This window comes from Mustelus asterias, unplaced genomic scaffold, assembly GCF_964213995.1.
Source record: "Mustelus asterias unplaced genomic scaffold, sMusAst1.hap1.1 HAP1_SCAFFOLD_69, whole genome shotgun sequence".
In the NCBI taxonomy this organism is placed as follows: Eukaryota; Metazoa; Chordata; class Chondrichthyes; order Carcharhiniformes; family Triakidae; genus Mustelus; species Mustelus asterias.
Genome location: NW_027590131.1, coordinates 948,127 through 970,939, shown reverse-complemented (window position 1 = coordinate 970,939; position 22,813 = coordinate 948,127). Strand labels below are relative to the sequence as shown.

The following is a 22,813-nucleotide window of genomic DNA, read 5'->3' as shown; positions in this document are numbered from 1 at the left end:
CAGCACAATTCTGGCAATGCTGGCCCCAGATTAAAAGGCAGCCAGCAGCGCTTTTAAAGGCTCTGAAGGGAGCAGTGAGGGAGCCCTGGTTAATGAACAAAGAGCTGAAATGGCAGAAGGCAGATTCAACCCAATTCGCTGACACTTCCCTGGAAATTCTCAAGGCTATTTCGGTTTGGTGGAAGGTTCTTTTCCCTCAGGACTGGAGAAGGAGACCTGTCACATCAACCCAAGCAAGTCTGGAGAGACACTGCCAAGGGTCTGAGCAGTGGCTGCAATGAGGCAAAAGATGAATAATCTGATATGTTCTGACAAGGTGAGCGTTAAGCCTACAGGCTGATATGTGAATAAGGATGAAAGAGAAATTGTGGAAAGACCATCTCCACCCAGACACTGGCAATGTCCAGACAGCAGCATCAATCTTCAGGAACATGCCAGCCTCTCTGTGAAGGGTTACATGGAACATAGGACATAGAACAGTACAGCACAGTACAGACCCTTCGGCCCACGATGTTGTGCCGAGCTTTGTCCAAAACTATCCCACTCCCTATCATTCTAGTGTGCTCCATCTGCCAATCCAATAACCGCTTGAAAGTTCCTAAAGTGTCCGACTTCACTATGACAGCAGGCAGTCCATTCCACACCCCAACCGCTCTCTGAGTAAAGAGTCAGTCAGAGATGACTGCTGCACTGCCGACACTGAGTGACCATCCTGGTGGTCCCATGATGGGCAGTCTAAATTAGCGTCAGATTTGTGTGTGTCTTTGACGCTGTGTGCCCTCTTCTACAAGAACATAAATTTCCATTGTTACTCACCCATCAGAGAAGGAGCCAAGAGTGACAGTGTCTGGATTGTGTCATCCTTATCCCAATGGAAGATGCAGTGCTGGAGCTGGGAGACCTGGAGGCTGGGTGGGCAATCGCTGATGGTGAGATGGGTTGTGGATCCAGAGGGAGTGAGTGAGTGAATGGATGGGCACAGGAGAGACTCTGCTGCTGAGTCCAAAACCTGGTGCTTGTGTGTCTTCCATTGGTCACATGGAGCTCTGGGTTAGGAACAGTCTGCAGGACATGTTGGAATGTGCATTACCCTCTAACATTCTTCACTCTCTCACAAATCAACAGCTGCGGTGAGCGGGAGACAGGCGTGTAGCTCTGAAGATGGGGAGGGGTCAGAGGATGGATTGTCACATTATACTCTATAACGTCCGCCAGAGCAGATAATGCCTCTCACGATTAGCAAAGGGGTTACAATCTGGCAGCACAGGAGAGCACACACACCCCGAGCAGCTGATGGAGGCAGCAATAGCTGAGTTCACTCACACTCTCGAGAGGACAGGTCATTGTCAGCTTCAGGAAGATGAAATGTGACTGGAGTCTTTAACAATGCAGCAGATACTGGAGCTGCAGCGGAGGATACTTTAACATTTGGTGGAGTTTCCAAAGGCTGTGTGTATCCATACACAAAGGATGGAGGAGTCAATCCAGGCCAGCAGTGTTACCATGTCTCAGGTCTGAGCACAAATAGCATCCTCCACAGAGAGATTGGTGACCTTCATGGAGAGTCACCTCCAGCCTATCACCCACAGGAAATACACATGAACCTGCATGTTCTCACCACCTCCATGAGCTCTGTGGAACACGGGCTGTGGGAGGGGTGGGAAAATGTGCCTGGAGTAACTGTCAGGACCTCCCCAGCTGAGCAGGGAGGGTCCAGTTTGCCCTGAATGGATAGAGGAGCGGCTGCCTGCAGTATTCGGGAGCTCCTCTCAGGATGCCCCTGGTGTGGGCAGTGGGTCCCCTTCTGCTCCGACTGTGACACAAGCACCTCACGAAGCTATGATGACAGAGACAACTCCAGCATCTGTGCAGAGGACCCGCAGTTGGCCGGATCCTTCCAGGACTCAGGAGATCCGAGGACAAAGGCCACGGTCATCGAAATTCCCAGAGGAGAGGAGAGAGGTAAGATGCTGCCTGCAGCTCAGCGGAAAGTGCGGCGATGGCGGTGGTTGTCATGGTGGGGTTGCTTCCTTGGGTTTCACAGGATTATACTTTGTTATTACTGGTCACTTTGTTATGTCTGTATTTTGAGTAAATTCAGAGATGGAGCACCACTAAAAAAATGCTTCACCATATTACTGGGTCTTTAATAGTTCACTGGGAATGTGAGATGGGAAATACAGCACTGAATCAGGTCAATACAATTCCAATGCCTTTGTTTCATGTCGTGACGGCTCCAGGGAAATTATAAAACATTCACAGAAACAGCAACAGTGCTGGAGATGGTGAAGATTTATTACACTGAATGGCTGAGAGAGTTAAGGTTCTTGGAAAACATGTCTGCATTACTGAATCTCCATCCTCCCTGACACATATCCCATGTCCCTGGCCTGTGGTCCATGGGGTTCCTCATCATGAAGCATCTGGTCAACATTGTATTGCATCACACTTTGTTCAAAGCTTCTCCACTCTAGATCCAGGTTGTATGGAACACAGCACAACACCAGGACATTTGAGACCCTCGCTGAGTATATTAAATAGTTCCACCAGATCTATCTTTAGAATTCCACTGGCCTGTGCAATGGTCACACTATTTGTCCTGTCGCAGCTGTTTTTTCTCTCTTCCGTGACTGTGTTTGGGTTACACACAGGCACAATTACCCACCTCTACAGTGGGTAGCGCTTGTCTTTATTAATTCTTTCAAGGGATGATGGTATCACTGGCAATGCCAACACTTGCAGCCCATCCCCAATTACCCTTGAGAAGGAGGTGGTGAGCCATCTTCTTAAATTCTGCAGAGCATCTGGTACAAAACCGTTAGGAAGGGACATCCGGGATTATGATCCCGCATCAGTGATGGAAAAGCAATATATTCCAAGTCAGAATGGTGTGTGGTTTGGAAAGAAATCTGAAGCTGGTTGGTGTTCCAGCCTTCTGATATCCTTGGCCATCTCGGTGATGGATAGTGCCTGTTTGGATGATGCTGTCTCAGGAACCTTGGTGAGCTGCTACATTCCACCTTGTATGTGGTAAAATACTGCCACTGTGCGTCAGTGGTAGAGACAGCCAATATTTAGTTTGGTGAATGGCCAGCTGAACCAGTGGGCTCATTTTCCATGGATGAGCTTCTTCAGTGTTTTTGAAGCTGCAGTCAATCCAGCAAGATGAGCGGATTCCATCACACTGCTGACTTGTGTCTTGGAGATGGTGGGAAAAATTTGGGAGACAGGAGGCGAGTTCCTCATCTCCGAATTCCCAGACTGTGATCTACCCTTGGAGCCATAGTGTTTACAGTTCAGTGTCTGTTCAATGGTCCCAGTGCGCCCCCACCACTCAGGATGTTGATGGTCGAGGATTCAGCGATGGTGCTGCCATTCAATGTAAAGGGAATATGGTTAGATTCCCGTCTGCTGGAGATGGTCCTTGCCTGGCATTTGTGCAGTGAAACATTACTTGCCATTTATCAGGTTCAGCCTGAACGTTCTTCAGAGCTTAAGGCGCTAGCTCTGTCGAAGAGTCATCCAGATTCGAAGGGTTATCTGTTCTCTCTCCACAGAAGCTGTCAGACATGCTGAGCCTTTCCAGCATTTTCTGTTTTGTTCAGGTCTTGCTGTTTATGGGCATGGACTGCTTCAGTCTCTGAGGAATTGTGAACAGTACTGAGCATTGTGCAATCATTAGTGAGCATCCTCACTTCTGACATTATAATGGAAGGCAGGACATTGATAAAGCAATTGAAGGTGGTTGGGCTTTGGACATCACCCTCAGGAACTCCTGCAGTGATGTTCATGAGGCACTGGAAGGATGACACTTTTCTGACGTTCAAGAGCAGACTGATGGAGCAGCAATTCATCAGATTGGATTTGCCCTGTTTTTTTCCACATTGTCCGTTAGATCCAGTGTTGTAGCTGTACTGGAACAGCTTGGCTAGGGGAATGGCTAGTTATGGAGCACAATTCTTCAGTACCATTGCTGGGGTACAGCCAGGCTGACAGAGTTTGCAGCATGCAGTGCCTTCAGTCATTTCTTTACCTCACATGCAGTGAATCAAATGGCCATCTGTCATGTTGGGGACCTCAGGAGGAGGCCGAGATTAATCATTCTACTCAGCACTTCTGGCTGAAGATGGCACTGATGCTCTGGGTTCCCTCATCAGTAATGATGGAATTCTTGTGGCATGTTTATAGAATCATAGAATTCCCACAGTGTAGAAGGAGGCCCTTTGGCCCATCGAGTCTTCACCAATTCTTTGAAAGAATATCATATCCAGGCCCTATCTCTGTAACTCCACATATATGGCCCACTAATCCCCGTAACCTACACACCCTGAGATACCAAGGGACAACTTAGCATCGCCAATCAACCGAACCTGCACATCTTTGGACTGTGGGAGAAAATTGGAGCACCCAGAGGAAACCCACACAGACACTGGGAGAATGTGCAAACTCTACACATCAAGTCACCCAAGGCCGGAATTGAACCCTGGTCCCTGGCGCTGTGAGGCAGCAGTGCGAACCACTGTGCCACCGTGTCACCTAATGTAACCGGCATGTCCAACATTTTGTGGCATGTCTAACACTAGTTATGACTGGATATGGCAAGACAGCAGATCTCTGATCTGATCCATTGGTTTTGGTGTGATTGAGCTCGGTCTATCATATGCTGCGTCCGCTCTGTGTTCTGGTGGCCGTGTGCTGGAGCTTCACATCTCATCTTTAGATAAATCCAAGTCTCATTTGGTAGTACATGTAAAGAAAATTAGTCGGAGTAACACAGTACTGGCTGCTGGGGAAAGCCACTGTCAGCTTCCGATAAATGAAAAGGTACAGTTCACCTCTCCTGCCTGTTTCCTGTCACTCAGATAACTTCATATCCAGGCTGCCTTTGTCTCTTTTATTTCATAGTCTCCAACTTTGCTCCCAAGCTTATTTTGTGTCTACTAATAGCGGATAGTGTTTTTAATAACACGAATACTGATAGCAATGGTATATTTAGTATCATTATTTGTGTTCTTAAAAACAATGTCCATTATTGATAGGGACATCATTCAGACTATTCTGCACTGTGATTATTGCCATTGCCAGCTGAGCTGTGCCTTGAACTGCTGGGCTGTGAGCTCTGGAATTCTCTTCATAACCCTCCCCACCTCCATCTCTGCATTCTCTTTTCAGATGCTCCTTAAGCTCCATTTAACGTAAATTTGAGAGTGGATCCCTCGGGATAAAACTCATCAGAATTCAATGTAGTTTGTAATCTGCCTTACCGATATACAGCAGTTTTCTACATTTAATCAAACTGAGAAGCCGACAGACATAAACATCTATAATCTGAATGACAAATTAAACTAAATTGAACATGTGACCAGCCATATCTGGGAATTCTATAAACATTTAATTGTTTTGTCCATCTTTTTTATTCTCATGAATGGATTTGAGAATAATTATAAATGATTAGTTAATTATTTCACTCCTGAATCTCGCATTTATTGTAACTCAGGTTCAGACACATCACTGACTGGTTTGTACTGAGAGCAGAGGTGAGAATATCTGAGGCTGTTACTCTCCAAACTGGAGATCAGAGAGAGAAAGATTTCAGGAATCAGAGTAAATCCGTGGTGTTTAACACGAATACTGACAGGAATGATGTGGAATGGTTATTAATGACACGATTGCTGACACTGATAATAATTTACAGTGTCAGACATCCACTGATTATTAACACAATCTCACACAGTCTGATACTTACTCCAGTTTCTGTATTTTACATTCTGGATTCCTCAGAGCCGCAGACACTAGTTTCACTCCTGAATCTCCCACTTCATTGCGATCCAGACTAAATGGAGAAAGTGAGAAACACATTAAATTCAGATTAATGTTCAGCAGGAAAAATAGCTGGATCTATTTTTGTGTCAGAAACTTAGCACGAGTGGTGACCTGATTCAAGTTACGATATTATATCTCATCCAAGTTGATCTTTCTCTGCACCCCAGCTGTGACTGTGACACTGCATTCTGGACTCTTTCCTTTCCTTCCCTATGTACGGTATGCTTTGGCACTAATAAATGTGACAATATTAAATTAGATAATATCAAACCCTTTCTGTTGAATGGAAAAGGCAATAGTCAGCATTGAAAAATGATGAACAATTAACTCTTTTACACCTCTCAAAATGTATATTTTGTTTAATTGTCCATGGGATATGGGTGTCGCTGGCTCGACCAGCATTTAATTCCCACTGCTAATGGCCCCTAGAGGAGGTGATGCCCACATCCTGTGAACAAGCAAGTAACGTTTAAACATGTCCCACATTCTGGTCTCATTTCCTGATCATCAGAATTACCCTCCTGAATCTCACTGACCCTGCCAAGATTCCAAAAATTCAAATCATTTCTGCTGTTACATAAATCCAGCATTTTATGAGAATTGTACATTTCACAGAGAGTTAAATGATAAAGCTGCGAGAGTGGATCGCTCGGGATTCCCCGTGCTTCTTAACTATTGACATTGTATCATCTGTATAATATCTCAGGGCAAGTTAAAGTGTGAAACTGTGCTAACTGTTGCTTTAAGGTCCATCCCCTAAATTTTATACAACAAGGAAAGAATATTCTCCCATTAGAAAGTTGAAATATTTCTGTTTGATGAGTTTATAGGGGAGGGGTGTCTCCCGCTACATTCCACAGTAAACAGGCTCTACATTTTCCGCAGGTCTGGCTCGTGTTCTATCTCCGGGAATTACCATGAGTTCTTACTTCCAGTCGATCCTCACATTTTTCCGATCAGGGCCATTGTGATCTCCTGGACTCGTTTCGATCGCCTCAGGGGGTCGGAGAGGAATTTCCCAGATTTTTTTTCCCCCATATTGGCCCTGGGGTTTTCACTCTGGGTTTTCGCCTCTCCCTGGAGATCACATGGTCTGGAATGGGGGGGTGGGGGTGAGTTAATAGGTTGTGGTGAACAAAGCATCGTGTCTGTGAGGGACAGCTCGGTGGATAGGATTGGTATGTAGATAGGCTGGAAAATTGGGCGGGGATCCTGGATTCAGGATTCAATCCTGGACCGGGGAGCGGCGCGGGCTTGGAGGGCCGAAGGGCCTGTTCCTGTGCTGTATTGTTCTTTGAATCATAGAATCATAGAAACCCTACAGTGCAGAAGGAGGCCATTCGGCCCATCGAGTCTGCACCGACCACAATCCCACCCAGGCCCTACCCCCACATATTTACCTGCTAATCCCTCTAATCTACGCATCTCAGGACTCTAAGGGGCAATTTTTAAACTGGCCAATCAACCTAACCCGCACATCTTTGGACCGTGGGAGGAAACCGGAGCACCCGGAGGAAACCCACGCAGACACGAGGAGAATGTGCAAACTCCGCACAGACAGTGACCCGAGCCAGGAATCGAACCCGGGACCCTGGAGCTGTGAAGCAGCAGTGCTAACCACTGTGCTACTGTGCCGCCCAGGGAAAGGGTTATCCGCAAACCCGGTTTCATATCACTGACAGTTTGACTGGAGCTTTTCCAGCAGCAGGTTTCCTCATTCAGGAAATTCTGGTTTCCTCGGCTCAGATGTAAGCTCTGCAGTCCTGTCACATTTAGCTGTGAATGGTAGTGGATGATGAAACAACAGAAGGAGGAGGCTCCACAAATATCCCATCCTCATGACGGAGACGACTAATACATCAGTGCAAAAGATATGGCTCAAATATTCGTAACCAACTTCAGTGGCTAAACCGTTCAGAGGTCCCCAGCATCACAGATATTTATCAGCGAATTCGATTCACTCCACATGATGTCAAGAAATAGCTAAAGGTAATGGATACTGCAAAGACCACAGATCTTGACAATATTCCAGTAACTGTACTGAAGATTACTGCTCCAGAAGCTGCTCTGTTCCTCGCCAAGCTGTTCCAGTAGAGCTACAACACTGATGTTTACCTAAAATAGTGGGAAATTGCCCAGATATGACCGTAAACAAAAAGGAAAGAACAAATCCAATCTGTCCATTTACCACCCCATCAGTCTCCTCTCAATCACCAACAGAGGAAGGCGTCATCGAGACTATCAAGCAGCATTTAATTAGCAATGACCTGCTCGCTGACTCTGAGCTTGTGCTTCCTCAGGGTCACTCAGTCCCCTACCTCATTACAGCCTTGATGCAAACACGGACAGCAGAGCTGAACTCAGGATGTGAGATGAGAGTGTCTGCCCTTGACATCATGGCAGAATATGACCACATGTAGCAAAAAGGAGCCAGAGAAAAACTGAAGTCAATGGAAATGAGAGAAAAAAAACTATCTGCCGGTTGGAGCAACACCAGCACAAAGGAAGTTAGTTATGGTTGTTGGACCATCTACAAGATGCAGTGCAACAACTCACCATGGCTCGTTACACAGCACTGCCCAGTCTGTGATTTCTATCCCTGGAAGGACAAGGGCAGCAGATGAATGGAAACATCACCACCTGGAAGTCCCCTTCCAAGATACACACCATCCTGACTTGGAAATATATCACCGTTCCTTCAGTGACCGGGTCAAAATCCTGGAACTCTCTTTCTCACAGCTCTGTGGGTGCACCTACACCACAGGAGTCCCTAAATGCAATTCCAGTGATATAATTGTGAGCATAGTTGCTTTCCAAGCAGTTGATAGGGGTTTAATTCCCAGATATCTCAGTTTGTTGGAGTGGGTGAAGAGAGGGTCATCTCAACTCCAGGAAATGACAGCAGGAATTTCTCAGGAGAGTGCCCTCGTCCCAACCATCTTCAGCTACTTCATCAATTAAATTTCATCCATCATAAAGTCAGAAGTGGAGATGTTTGCTGATGTCTGTACAACGTTCAGCACCATTCTCGACTCCGCAAGATAGTAATGCAGGACCTGTCCATATTTAGCAAGGCTTGAACAATATTCAAGGAAGGCTGACAAGTGCCAGGCGATGACCATCTCCACCAAGAATGAATACAATCATCTCCCTTCACATTCAATGGGATTATCATCACCTGAATCCTGAGTATCAGCACCTTCGATGCTACCATTGGCCAGAAACAGACTAGACATATCATTACTGTGGATTTTAGAGAAGATTGAAGGCCAGGAACTCTGCGCAGAGTAACTCACCTCCTGACTTCCAAATACATTTCCACCATCGACAAGACACATGTCAGGAATTTAAATACCATCCACTTGTCTGCATGAGCGCAGCTCAAGATTCAGGAAGCTCGCCACTATCCAGGATAACTCTGCTTGTTGACTGGTGCTCCACGTTCAACATTCATTCCATCCACCACAGAGGTACAGAGCGAGCAGTGTGTACCATCTACAAGATGCAGTGCAACAACTCCCAATGGCTCGTTACACAGCACCTTCCAATCCTGTGATTTCTATCCCTAGAAGGACAAGCAGATAAATGGAAACATCTCCACCTGGAAGTTCCCTTCAAGAGACACATCATCCTGACTTGGAAAGATATCGCTGTTCCTGGGTCAAACTCCTGGGACTCTCTTTTTCACAGCACTGTGGGTGCACCTACACCACAGGTGTCCCTAAATGCAATGATGGTGATATCATAGCGAGCATAGTTGCTTTCCAAGCAGTTGATACAGGTTTAATTCCCAGCTATCTCAGTTTGTTGGAGTGGATGAAGAGAGGGCCAGGAGGTCGTAACCACAACCGAAAAGACTGGGTCAATCCAATTTAGTCAAGTCTGCGGCTCCAGCCTGGAGCAGTAGTGTTAAACTTAGCTGAGGGTTGGAGGGTCAGTTGATCATTCAGCTACTCTGAGCCGGCCCTCGCTGAGTTCAAAAGGGAAATGGTGAATCTAATAGCGACACAGAGGAAACTAAATTCATTGGTTGGTTAAAAAAAAATGCCGTTTTCGACTGGCTTTATATTGCTGTGAATTGGAGGAAGCAACAGAAAGGGTCAGTGATGGTTCTGCTGTTGATGTGGTGCACATGGATATTCAAAAATCATCTGATGCAGTGACACAACAGACTTGTGGCATAAGCTCATAAAATAAATGGGAAAGTAGCAACGTGGATACAAAATTGGATGAACAAAGAGTAATGGATATTTTCAAGGCTGGAGGATGTCGGTAATGGAGAACCCTAGCGGTTGGTATTGGGATCCTTGCTTTTTCCAGATATATATGAATGATTTGGGTGTTTGGGTGGCACGGTAGCACAGTGGTTAGCACTGCTGCTTCACAGCTCCAGGGACCTGGGTTCGATTCCCGGCTTGGGTCACTGTGGGGAGTTTGCACATTCTCCTCGTGTCTGAGTGGGTTTCCTCCGGGTGCTCCGGTTTCCTCCCAGTCTAAAGATGTGCGGGTTAGGTTGATTGGCCATGCTAAAATTGCTCCTTAGTGTCCTGAGATGTGTAGGTTACAGGGATTAGAGGGTAAAACATGTAGGGATATGGGGGTAGGGCCTGGGTGGGATTGTGGTCGGTGCAGACTCGATGGGCCGAATGGCCTCTTCCTGCACTGTAGGGTTTCTGTGGTTTGCAGTCTCGAGGAAAATTTCAAAGTTTGTTGATCACAGAACAGTTTGAGGCATTGTAAACTGTGAGGAGAAGAGCTTGGGACTGAAAAACAGACTATGGTGGAGTGTACAGATAGGTGGCAGATTAAGTTCAATGCAGAGACGGGTGAGGTGATACTTTCAGGAAACATGCACATGAGGAAGCAATATAAAATAATCGGTAGAATGGTTAACGGATTGCAGGATCAGAGGGACTGAACACATATGTGCATCGATCATTGCCATTGGCAGGGCAAGTGTAGGTAGCAATTAATAAAGAAAACAGCATCTTGGGCTTCACTGTTATGTAATAACTTGTGTTTGTGGGCATTACACAGTAATTCATGAGTTGAAGTTTAATTTGTGTTTCTGTGCTTGTGAGCTCAGAAAGGGCCAAAACTTTAATTTCACTTCATGTTAAACAAAGCTGCCTGCTTGCGGGTTTTTGGTTTCAATTTAAATTGTCCCTACATTTTAATTTAAGGTTTATGACGTTGTAAGAGTTATGGAGGTTTACAGAAATGGTTGCTTCTATTCAGAGGCCCACAATGAATGATAGAAGCTCTGAGTTTCAGTTACAACCAGTTAATCCAAGAAGCAAGACGGAGTTCACAGAGGCTGCCAGTAGAGGCAGCGCAACGCAGGCATTCAGAAAGCAACCCGAACTGATGATGTCACCAGTGATCACGTGACTTATAAAGGGACATTGTCCCAATATAACACACACCGACTGTAATACATAACACAGGTAGAGCGCAGTAAAATAATCCTGATCATAATTAAACACAAACTGTAAGCTGTACCGAACAAGACAAACTAATTTCTGTATAGCATCGTACAGAATCAGATGGTTTCTGTTGGGAGAGGGAATGATCCTTTTTCAGATTTTGGAGGGAGGCCTTTACAGCTCTAATCATTTAAAATTCATCCCAATAATGTTTTTAATTCATTCAAGGAATGTGGGCATCGCTGGTTATGCCAACATTTATTGCCCACGCCTATTCCAGGAGAATCTGCCTTCTTGAAACGATGTAGTTTTATCAGAGAATCTGGATTTATTACAGGTTCAGAAGGAGGCCAATCGGCCCATCATATCTGCATCTGCTCTCAAATGAGCATTATTACTTTGTGCCATTCTCCCACACTTTGTGACCATTGGACATTGTTTCTCTCTTGATGTCCTCGAATGAACATGCCTCTGTTTTATTAGAACAAAGGAAATGGCTTCTCAACAATGAAAATATCCGCTCTGAGACCAAACAGTTACCTCAACTCCTGACACTTGTGCAGAATGGGTCCCAGCCGCTGGAGCCCTTCACACTGAATGTGGCATCGCTCCAGATCGAGGTGTTTTATTGTATCACAGAGTCCAATGACATGAGACAGGACCGCACAGTCAATCGGGGTCAGTCGCAATCCGCGAAATGAAAGTTTTTCCATAGATCCCACTGTGTTCCGAGCCAGTGCTTTATTCTGAGACTCAAACAGGTAGTGGAATGCGTTCAGGAGCTTCCTCTTCCCAGTTTCAGTCTCTGTGTCTCCAATCTGCCCTTCAACCTGCTCCTTCACCCAGTCAATCACTCGGCAGGTTGTTTGATGAAGAAATGGACCCAGAAACTCCACCAGGGGTCGAGCTGACTGTGGGGAGGACAGACCAGCAACAAAACGGAGAAATATCTCAAATCGCCCATCTTCCTCACGGTGGGCTTCACTGAGGAGTTTCCCGATCTCCCCAGGATCTGGAGTCAGGAATTGTGTGAGTGCAGCTACAAACTCTTGGATGGTGAGGTGTGGGAATGTATAAACCACACTCTGGGCAGAAACATCTCTCTCCAAAAGTTCCATCAGGAACCCAGACAGGAACTGGGAAGATTGTAGATTGTACTCAATCAAATCTCCATTTCTAAACACAATCTTCTTCTTGGAGACTCCTGTGTAGGCCATCTCACCAAGCTTCAGTAACACATCACGGGGGTTTTCCATCTCTCGGCCATGGTTTTTCAGAATGTTGTAAATATAGTAGGAATATAGTTGGGTGATGGTCTTGGGAACTTGCTGCTGTTTCCTGTCTCTTTGTGTAAAGAAGGGACCCAGTGACAGACCGAGGATCCAGCAGTAGGAAGGGTTGTAACACATGGTGTACAGGATCTCGTTCTCCTCCACGTGTTTGAAAACAGCTGCTGCCACCGTCTGATCTTCAAAAAACTTGTTGAAATATTCCTTCCGTTCATCACCAACAAATCCCAGGATTTCAGCCCAGACACTGATCTCAGCCTTTTCCAATAAATGTAATGCAGTGGGGCGGCTGGTCACTAACACTGAACATCCTGGGAGCAGCTTGTGCTGTATTAAACTGTACACAATGTCAGACACTTTACACCGGAATTCGGGATCTGTGCACATGTACTGAGGTTTTGTATTTCTCCGATTGTCAGCAAAATCAATCCTGTCCTTGAATTCATCCAAACCATCGAATATAAACAGCAATCCTTTTGGGTTCTTCCAGAGCTCTCCCAGAATTTTCCCAAAGTAGGGATACTGATCCAATATCAGATTCCTCAGGTTTATTCTACAGTTAATAGTGTTCAAATCCCGGAATTTAAAACTGAAAACAAATTGAAAGTGTGGGTATATTTTCCCAGTGGCCCAGTCATGAACAATTTTTTGTACCATTGTTGTTTTTCCAATTCCCGGCACTCCGCTCACTGCTGCTGAATTCCCAGATTTGGATTTTCTCTGGGAAAAGCTGCTCTGAAACAATTGATCAGTTCGGATTTTTTCCAGTTCTCTCCGGAGATGTTTCTCTCTCCATTCTTCATGGTCTCGGCCTCTTGCCAGCAGTTCATGTTCGACAAGTGTCCGATCTCGAACAGTAGAAATAACCGTGAGCTCAGCGTATCGACCAACCAGCTGGAAAATCTTAACCTTCTCCTTTATGAGGATAGTGTTCACTCTCAGTGTTTCAGTTTGTACCCGGAGTGTCTCCTTGTGTTTCTGTTGGAGATCTTCAATAAGAACAGAGAGAAAATGTTAGTTGCATTAAGACACTGTCTTTGCTGATTTGAGAGATTTATTTTACAGTGTCAGTCAAGGTTTGAGTAGGATATAAAATTGAATTATTGAAAACCTCATTTGACAATGATTAATTTCCACTTAAAGTTTCAGGTCTTCACTTAATTCCAATATTTCTATCACATGTTGGGGGCGATTCTCCCGAAAAGGAATCTCGGTGTCGAATTTGGGTAAAATCTGGAGTAAATCACGCTGGACTTTTCAGCGGGAGTTTCAAAATGAATCTCCCACAATCTCTGCAGAGCAGATTGCACGAGCGTGAATCAGGCTGGAGGGGCTGGCAGCATCGCGCTGAGCGGCCACTGTGCGTGCGATGATCTGTCAGTGCAGAGATCGGCGCATGCGTACTGGCCCCACAATGCCGGCAGCCAGCACTTCTCCCCCTCCTACACAGTCCCAACGCCCCCTCCCCTCCCCCTCCTACACAGTCCCAACGCCCCCTCCCCCCCACCCCAACGGACTGACCCCGCCATAATCTTGACACCCCCCCCACAAGGCTGATCTCCTCCCCCCACCCTGATGGCCAGCCCCAATCGCTGTCCTCCCTCCCTCCGTCACTCAGCCCGAATGCAGAGTGGAAGCGGGACTCCCCACCCCCACTGCTCACCCCCACAGGCCCGATCCCCATTAGGCCCTGTACTCTTGGCACTGCTCAATGCCCAGTAGGCAGTGCCAAGGTGTCCTGGACATTAGCACTTTGCCCCTTTGGAAGTGCCAGGGGCCCAGGCTGGCAATGCCCAGGGTACCCCAGCCACCTCCAACCCCATGGGGGCCTCGATGACATCCCCTTCACTCCAGCGGGGTCTGGTCGCCAGCTCCCTGCAAATGGGAAGTTGTACAAAACCCCGTTGGAGTGAACCACTCCTGACGTGAGGGGGTGGCGGGGCGAGAGGCTCGTGGGCCCGGAAATCTCAGTGCTGGGCCCGCTAATGACTTTTAAGCAGATTCAAATGCGCATTGTAATAATTTATACAGCTCCGCGCGGATCTCTGGCACGGAGCTGTCGGTGCCCGAAATCCAGCTGCCGGAGACGCAGGCAGGCTATGGCCCCCAGCGGGGAGCCTGTGAAACGGCTCTGCACCAGTCTCCTGGTCTGCTGCAGTACCAAAGCAGCACAGCGACCTGGGAGAATCACCCCCATTGATTTTACAAAGGTGATGTTTTAACTCTGATGGTTAATACTTTCCACCCTGCCCTTATTATAGACATCTCATTGTAGATCTTGATTATATAGCAGTCCACATAGTTTGTGAACTGGTCAGAGCTCCCAATCTGCTGCAGAAATGCTAAGTGGGATATTAGACACTGCGTAGGAGCGGGAGAGACTGTAATTGTTCAGGAGTCTCACTGTTACTGTGCGTAAACTTCAGTAGGTTCTCGTCATATTGAGTGCATTGGAAAAGCAACAGTTTTGAACATGGAAAGTTCTGCTATTCTATCAGGCTGTTACCACATTAAGCGAGTTATTGCAGAGCCGTTTGGATCAGTTGGGTGGACGCTTGATGTGGTTTATGTTATAACAACAGCCTGACGATTGATCCCTGTTCCAAGGTGAATTCAGGACCTCGCTCGTTGCCCTGCCCATGGTGGAGATATAACCTGCCTTTAGACAGAGAACTCAAAACAAAAATAACCTTCCCCTTTTATAGTGTTTCAAGTCAAGTACTCGGGAACATAGGTTTAAGGTGCGTGGGGAGAAGTTTAGAGCAGATGTGTGAGACAAGTTTCTTTTACACAGAGGATGGTGAATGTCTGGGACGTGCTGTCTGGGGAGGGGGCGGGAACAGGTACGACAGCAGCATTTAAGGGGTTAACTAGACGAATACATGAATAGGATGGGAATGGAAGGATACGGACTCTGTGTGTGCAGACGGTTTCAGTTTAGGCAGGCATCATGGTCTGCGCAGGCCTGGAGTGCCAAAGATGCCTGTTCCTGTGCTGGACTTTACTTTGTTCTTTGTTTTTGAACGGACAGAGATATTTCCAAGTCAGGGTGGTGAGTGACTTGGTGGAAAACAGTGGTGTGCCCCTGTGACTGCTGCCCTTGATCTTCTGGATGGCAGCAGCCATGAGTTTGGAAAGTGCTATCTCAGCAGCCTTGCTGTGTTCGGCAGTGCATCTTGGAGATGGTAAACACTGCTGCCATTTTTCGTCGGTGGTGGAGGGGATAAGTTTTGTGGGCGGGTATTAATCAAACAGTCTACTTTAAACTGGTATGTGAGGAATTCCACGCGTGTCGTTGAGCTGCACTTACCCAGGTGAGGGCAGAGAATTCCAGCACACTTGTGACTTGTGCCTTGTGGATGGTGGAAAGTTTACAGGGAGCAAGAGATGACTTTCACGCTGTAGAATTCTGAGCAGCTGACCTGTTCTTGTCGTCACACTATTTATATATCGAGTCCAGTTCAGTTTCTGGTCAATGGTAACCCTCAGGTTGTTGATAGTGGGGGATACAGCAAACAGTGATGCCACCGATTGTCAAGGGGCGATGATTGAATCCACTCTTGTTGGAGATAGTTATAGCTTGGTACGTGTGTGGTGTGAAGTTTACATGCAACCTTGTCAGATCAAACCTAGATTTTGTCCAGAACTTGCTGTATTTGGACAGGAATTGCTTCAGTATCTGAGGAGTCATGAATGTTCTGGAACATTGCACAGTCATCAGTGGACATCTCCGCTTCTGAACACTGAGCCCTGGTGGCCCGGGTTTGGCTTGATGGGCCATCTGGGATTTTGCTACTCACTAATTTGATATGTTTACGGTAGGAATGATTTCTCAGGTGCAGCGAACCCTTTACATCTGGCTCAAGGCCCGACTCTTTACTGTGAGCCCAGAACATAAGAACTAGGGGCAGGAATAGGCCATCTGGCCCCTCAAGCCTGCTCTACCATTCAATAAGATCATGGCTGATTTTTTTGTGGACTCAGCTCCACTTACCCACCTGCTCACCATAACACTTAATTCCTTTCCTGTTCAAAAATGTAGCTATCATTGCTTTAAAAACATTTAGTGAGGTAGCCTCAACTGCTTCACTCGGCAGGGAATTCCACAGATTCACAACCCTTTGTTTGAAGAAGTTCCTCCTCAACTCAGTCCTCAATCTGCTCCCTCTTATTTTGAGGCCATGCCCCCTAGTTCTAATTTCACCTGCCAGTGGAAACAACTTCCCTGCTTCTATCTTATCTATTCCCTTCATAATCTTCTATGTTTCTATAAGATCTCCCCTCATTCTTCTGAATTCCAATAAGTATCTTCACAGTCCACTCAGTCTCTCCTCAAAAGCCAACCCTCTCAACTCCGGAATCAACCGAGCAAATCTCCTCTGCACCCCCTCCAGTGCCAGTATATCCTTTTTCAAGTAAGGAAACCAAAACTGTGCACAGTACTCCAGGTGTGGCCTGACCAGCACCCTATACAGCTGCAACATAACCTCGCTGTTTTTAAACTCCATCCGTCTATCAATGAAGGACAAAATTCCATTTGCCTTCTTAATTATCTGCTACACCTACAAACACCTTGTGATTCTTGCACAAGGACACCCAGGTCTGTCTGCACAGCCGCATGCTGCAATTTTTTGCCATTTAAGTAATCGTCCATTTTGCTGTTGCTCGTACCAAAATGGATGACCTCACATTTACCAACATTGCACTCCATCTGCCAGACTCTCGCCCACTCAGACTATCTATATCCCTTTGTAGACTTTCAGCGTCCTCTGCACACTTTGCTCTGCCACTCATCTGAGTGTCATCTGCTAATTTTGACACACTACACTTGGTCTCCAACTCATCTGTGTAAATCATAAACAATTGCGGTCCCAACACTGATCCCTGAGGCACACCACTCGCCACCGATCGCCAACCAAAACAACCATTTACCCCACTCTTTGCTTTCTGTTAGAACACCCAGGCACGCAGGAGCACTGTACTGAATTCACACGGTACCGGGTTTCGGACAGGTGTCTATAAGACTTCAGAAGTAATAGCAATTAACAGCTAGGTTAAGTGAAAAGATGCAATGGTCACACATTTTTGGAAAAAAAACCGACAGATCATATGAATTGTAATTTGAAGCTATGTCTGGTCGAGCATTAATGACAAAACCGAATCATGCTCGACCCAATTTCCAGTCTTTAATTTTCAGTATCCCAGATTTTCACAATCTCTTAAACAAAGGCTCCAACCAATCATTCAGATTCTCAGAAGTGAAATAGTTTATAATCTCCATTTCCTCTCTTACCTTTCAGGTTAGTGGGTAATTCAGATAAACCATGTGCGATGTTGATATAATCAAACGAATCAGCACCTGTTTAAATAAATGAACTTCCATGAAACCAGCTCAGTGTAATATTACAGTGATATCGACAGTGTTTAAATGGGAAATTGAATTCACTGTGATTTTACCGTACCAAGCTCCTGTGTTTCTTTCAGTATGTTATCCAGTTTTGGGACTCCGTGACGCATTCTCACAAAGGATTCCCACATCACCCTTCGAGCCCGAGATCCTTTTTCCATCACCAGATTGAGGAGAAGTTTGGAACTGTCCGCCCGGTTTCCCTTATCCACGAGCTCAGTGACTTTCTATGAAGAATAGTAATGAAGAATAATGAGACGCAGAGTGAAAGATAAACACTGAGAATGAGATGGAAAGGATCTGCTCAGTGATGGGATTTCCCAGTTGTTTTCAGCTCAGAAATCAGTCACTGGGCCGGGTCCTGATCCATAATAAACATGGACTGAAAATTCTCTTGAAATCTCGTTCCAATCACTAACAATAAACAAATGTGAATCAACTGAACTAGAAATCAAAAACACATTTCAACTCGTGTGAGGAATCACTGAGAATCTGATATATTTACATGTGATTAGCTGTCTGTCCTTCAGTGTCCAACATGATGGGGTGGCACGGTAGCACAGTGGTTAGCACTGCTGCTCCACAGCCCCAAGGACCTGGGTTCGATTCCCGGGCGGCACGGTAGCACAGTGGTTAGCACTGCTGCTTCACAGCTCCAGGGACCTGGGTTCGATTCCCGGGCGGCACGGTAGCACAGTGGTTAGCACTGCTGCTTCACAGCTCCAGGGACCTGGGTTCGATTCCCGGGCGGCACGGTAGCACAGTGGTTAGCACTGCTGCTTCACAGCTCCAGGGACCTGGGTTCGATTCCCGGGCGGCACGGTAGCACAGTGGTTAGCACTGCTGCTTCACAGCTCCAGGGACCTGGGTTCGATTCCCGGCTTGGGTCACTGCCTGTGTGGAGTTTGCACATTCTCCTCGTGTCTGCGTGGGTTTCCTCCGGGTGCTCCGGTTTCCTCCCACAGTCTAAAGATGTGCGGGTTAGGTGGATTGGCCATGCTAAAATTGCCCCTAAGTGTCCTGAGATGCGGAAGTTAGAGGGATTAGCGGGTAAATGTTTAGGGATAAGGGGGTAAGGCCTGGGTGGGATTGTGGTCGGTGCAGACTCGATGGGCCAGATAGCCTCTTTCTGCACTGTGGGGTTTCTCTGATTCTATGACATTCGATTACTGATTGACAACATGATGCACTTTTTCCACACACTTAAATCACGCTGTGATTTACCAGGAAATCCTGATGAGATGTGGCAATGTGTTTTTTCTCCAAAAGGCTAGTGTGTCTTTGAAACGCTCTTCCTGAAACGGTGGTAGGAACGGAGAGGTGGATGGCGTCTTGGTCAGCAAGGAGTTATGGGTATCGTGGATAGGCAGTCTGCAGATTGGAGGCTACAATCAAATCATGTGATTAAAGAGCGGGGCAGACTCGAGGGGCTGAACGGCCTACTCCTAGCAGCACAGTGGTTACCATTGCTGTCTCACAGGTTTGATCCCGGCCTTGGGCGACTGGCTGTGCGGAGTTTGCACATTCTTCCCATGTCTGTGTGGGTTTCCTGCAGGTGCTCCTGTTTCCATTGTCTAAAGATGGGCCTGGGTAAGCTGCTCTTTTAAAGAGTTGGTGCAGAATGATGGGCCTCCTTATGGACTGTAGGGATTCCTGCTCTCCATGTGTAAGTAAAATAAACAACGAATCAGAACTCAGATGGCAGGGAAATAATGAGTCTGATCCTTAAGTTATTTAAATGGAAGCAATGTTATAATGAAATTTAACTGACAAATTGCCATTGACTAATCCAAATACAGACTGCTAATTTAGGTCAGGAGAATGAGCCATTGACAATGGTGAAAAATCTAATGTAAACTTTACCGCTCAGTAACTCAAATTCCAGAAACAAAACATTTTTTGTTTTCAAATTACTAGTATGAAATCCCGGTGAAGGGGAGAGGGGAGTGAGATAGGATTCGAGAGATATTAACACAGTTACAAGTGGGGTGTGAAGGAGGGGCTGTGCAAGATGTCAGAGTCGTGCTAATGGAGAATTTCAGACTGGAGTTTACAGGAATGGTTCAAACTCATTGACTCGGAAACTAGAAGAATGGGAATTTTAAATCGAAGACATCAGAGGACTGGGGGGCCATTGTGAGCACAAAGTGATATCTGGATTCTGACGGGGAACACAGTAAAGGCAGCAGAATCTGAGGAGCTGAAGATAAAGGGCGATGTGGGAGGCCCAACAGGAGAAGATTGGAACAGACAAATCTGGGGGTAACAAAAATATAGATTTGGATTCAGCAGGAGCTGTGCTGAGGTGGGAGGAGAAATTTGCAGTGTTACATTCAGAGAATAAGGATATTTCTGCACTGACAATTATGCAGGAAATGGAGTTCAGCTTGATTCTGAACACTGAAGTCACAGATAGTCTGGCCAGGTGTCAGTCAGCGGCTGGGAATGGAATACAATCAGGTGGTGAGGAGATGGAGTTTGTGTCGGGGGTAGCAGACAATGGAGTTATTTTTTTCAATGTTTAAGAGAGGGAGTAAATTACTTTCCCAGAGCACAGGGGCAGAAATTCAATGATGTTATATTCCCCCGTGAAGACTGACTTTCCACAATGAAAAAAATAGGGACAGCATTCTTTTTAACATGATTCCAGCTTCTATTCTGTAAGATTCTGAGACTAAGGATCGAAAATTGATACGACTCAGTGTCAGTTGCAGTAAACTAAGCGTTGTGGTGTATTGTGAGGGCAATATTGAGTCAAAGTGAGATAATCCAGCTCATTTCTAAAATCATTGATGAGACAACATTTAGAATATTGTATCCAGTTGTGGTTCCCTCAGTGCAACAAAATTATTGCAGCTTCTGAAAACAACTGGAATGGTTGAGATGATTGTGTGGTTGGACGAGGACCCATTGTGGAAAGTGGATCTGTCTTCACTGAAAACAAGTGTCAGAGGCGATATGATTACGGATTTCCATTGACTCCAGTTTTGTCGGAAGGTTTTGATGCTAATTGAGTTAGAATGCTGTCTTGATGTGAATGACAGACCCTTTCACCTCTCCCCTGTAATTCTTTCAACCATTTCTGAACCAAAGGAGCTCTGCAGCAGAGTGGTCCTGGCAGAACGCAAACTAAGTATCTGTGAGCAGGTTATTGCTGAGCAAGGACCACTACAAGAACTGTTGATGATCCCTTCCATCATTTTGATGACTGTGAATAGATTAATAGAATGGTAATTCCTGGAGTGGGTTTGTCCTGTTTATCATGGACAGGCTGTTGCTGGCAATATTTCCATATTGTCGGGTAGATGCCAGTGTTGTAGCTGCACTGAACAGCTTGGCTCACAGTGCAGCCTGTGCTGGAGCACAAAGCTTCAGTATCACAGCCAGGATGTTGTCAGTGTTCCTGCACACCAAGCACTAAGTTATTCCTTTAGATCATGTGGAGGGAACTGAATTGGTTTTTCTGTGATGATGGGGATCCCATGAAGAGGCTGAAATGAATAACTCAGTAACATGTCTGACTGAATATTATTGCGAATGCTTCAGCCGTGTCTTTTGCACTCATGAGCTGGACTCTGATGTTTTTGATGTGGAACTTTGCGAAATCCCCTCCACACGTTTGCTGTTTAATTATCCAACATGATATGCCTGACGTGGCAGGATAGAAAAGCTTTATGCTGTGTCAGTTGTGGCTCAACTTGCCTGTCTATCTATAGCATGGTGAGGGGTTGTAGGTTCACCAGGTTAGCACATCATTTTTATGTATCCCTGCTGCTGTTCCTGCAATGCCCTCTGTAGTAATTCAGAAAAAGACAGTTTCCTCTCTCCAGAAACCCTTTAGTGGGACTAACAAGATGAGTTGAATCCTTCAGAGTAAAAAAGTCTGTAAACTTGGAACCTACAACAACAGTGTGGCTTAAAGCAAAAGGTTTTAAACTCAAATCGCTAGCTTCCCATTGGACAAGTCTCCCTTTGCTTAATAAGTGACTTGGTACTCCACAAAGCCCATGGGCAGATCTATCAACGATCCCCCGTGTCCTTCATAACACTCGCCCCACACCTCCCCCTACCTTGAGTCAGTTTCTCCCCCAACACCCCCACCATGAGGAGATAGTTTTGTAAGTGTGTATGTACCATGATTAAAAACATGGAACCCATAAAGGGCCCTGCAAAGTCCACATGTACTTGTACCCATGGACTGCCACATTATTCCCATGGGTGTAGAGAGGCTGAGGGAGGAAGCTTTTGATTTTCTTAGCACAAGTCACACTGCTTCTCCAAGTCCGTAGTGACTGAGTCGAGGCCGGGCCAGCAGGCGTAGCTCCTGGCCAGCATTTTCATCTCTGATACTCCAAGGTGGCCATTATGTAGTTCCACTAATATTGGATGTCATCCTGGGGGCGGAACGACACTCGAGACCCTCAATGATCCCATCCTCAACACTGCTAGTCTTTCTTAGCGAGGTGAGGTTGCATTTCTTCACAGGGTCATCATTGGAATCCTCCATCTAGGATCAAATGCTGTAGATTGATCTTTCTATGTCCAGGCTCTAATCTGCCTTGCGGAGACTGGCAAACTCTCCAAATGATTCAGTGTCATCACGACCTGATGCAATGCTGGTAAAGGAGACAGGCTTGTGGGCAATGGGAGGCGACTTAGTGAATTGGCAATCTGGATTCCAGACTGGTGCTCTGTACGATATTTGTAGGCGGACAGGAAAAAGGCCCAACGCTGTATCTGGATGGAGACAATAACGGGATGCCTTGTCCTGGTTGAAACATCCCAATAAGGATCTGTGGTTGGTAACGATTGGAAAACGTCTACCGTAGACATACTGATGGAACTTTGCCACACCAAATACACTGCCA

General features: G+C 46.1%; 1 protein-coding gene across 6 annotated transcripts in view; it reads right to left on the bottom strand.

Moving 5' to 3' along the window:
* The window catches only part of LOC144483448 (NACHT, LRR and PYD domains-containing protein 3-like), a 396,724-nt gene that overhangs the window by 23,942 nt on the left and 349,969 nt on the right, over positions 1-22,813 (bottom strand). For all 6 annotated transcript variants that reach the window (XM_078202133.1, XM_078202134.1, XM_078202136.1 and 3 more), the window contains 4 exons: positions 18,001-18,172; positions 17,832-17,897; positions 11,790-13,527; positions 5,747-5,833 (listed from right to left, as the gene is read on the bottom strand). In XM_078202133.1, the coding sequence (XP_078058259.1) occupies positions 5,747-5,833; positions 11,790-13,527; positions 17,832-17,897; positions 18,001-18,172 (2,063 nt within the window). The remainder of the gene's footprint in view (positions 1-5,746; positions 5,834-11,789; positions 13,528-17,831; positions 17,898-18,000; positions 18,173-22,813) is intronic.